Here is a 628-nt window from a genome sequence, read left to right as displayed (position 1 = left end):
AAATAAATACTAAAATATTATTATGGTGGTGTTATGTGCTGCCGGGTCACCAGCCCCAGTCTGGTGTCTCGTCAGAAAGAAGAGAGAGAGGGAGGGAGGAGAAGGAGAGAGAGAAGAAGGTCAGAGAAAACGAAGAAAGAAAAAGTAAAATAAAAAAGTAAATATTTTAAAAATTAAAAAAGAAAAACAAAAGAAGATGTTGCATGCAGCTGGGGCCCGATGAGTTGATGCCGCCGCCGTATATATGTTTCTGTTTGTATTGTGCTCTCCTTGCAGCCTCAGTCGACGGAATAAAAGCGGAATCTCTGGATAAATATTTTTTAATTATTTAAATATTAATAAAAAACATAAAAACGAGAGAAATTCATCTTTTTTTAGCGCTGAAACCCTTATTTTCTTACTCATACATGTACATGACCACCCCTGGACCTTCGGGTGTATGTACACCCCGTACACCAGAATATAACGCTTTCTTCGCCGGTTATGTATGGGCGGAGTTGCTGGCATCGTTTTGTAAGAAAAATGAAAATAAATTTGAATTTTATGATTAAAAATATGAAAAATACATAAAAATATAATTAAAATACTTATAAACTTTCTCTTTTCTGCTGAGGTTTCTCTTAGTATA

At 35.0% G+C, this 628-nt stretch overlaps 1 protein-coding gene across 1 annotated transcript in view; it reads right to left on the bottom strand.

Moving 5' to 3' along the window:
* EMH_0082950 (uncharacterized protein) overlaps positions 1–507 on the bottom strand; it is a gene marked incomplete at both ends in the record, with an annotated part of 1,566 nt that extends 1,059 nt beyond the window's left edge. Inside the window, one exon of the mRNA XM_013500592.1 lies at positions 430–507. Within this exon, the coding sequence (XP_013356046.1) occupies positions 430–507 (78 nt within the window). The remainder of the gene's footprint in view (positions 1–429) is intronic.
* Positions 508–628: the final 121 nt, after the last annotated feature.

The sequence above is a fragment of the Eimeria mitis genome, genomic scaffold, assembly GCF_000499745.2.
Source record: "Eimeria mitis Houghton genomic scaffold, Emh_scaff5585, whole genome shotgun sequence".
NCBI classification, from domain to species: domain Eukaryota; phylum Apicomplexa; class Conoidasida; order Eucoccidiorida; family Eimeriidae; genus Eimeria; species Eimeria mitis.
Note: the sequence above shows the minus strand (reverse complement) of the source record. Positions and strands in the feature narration are given on the sequence as shown.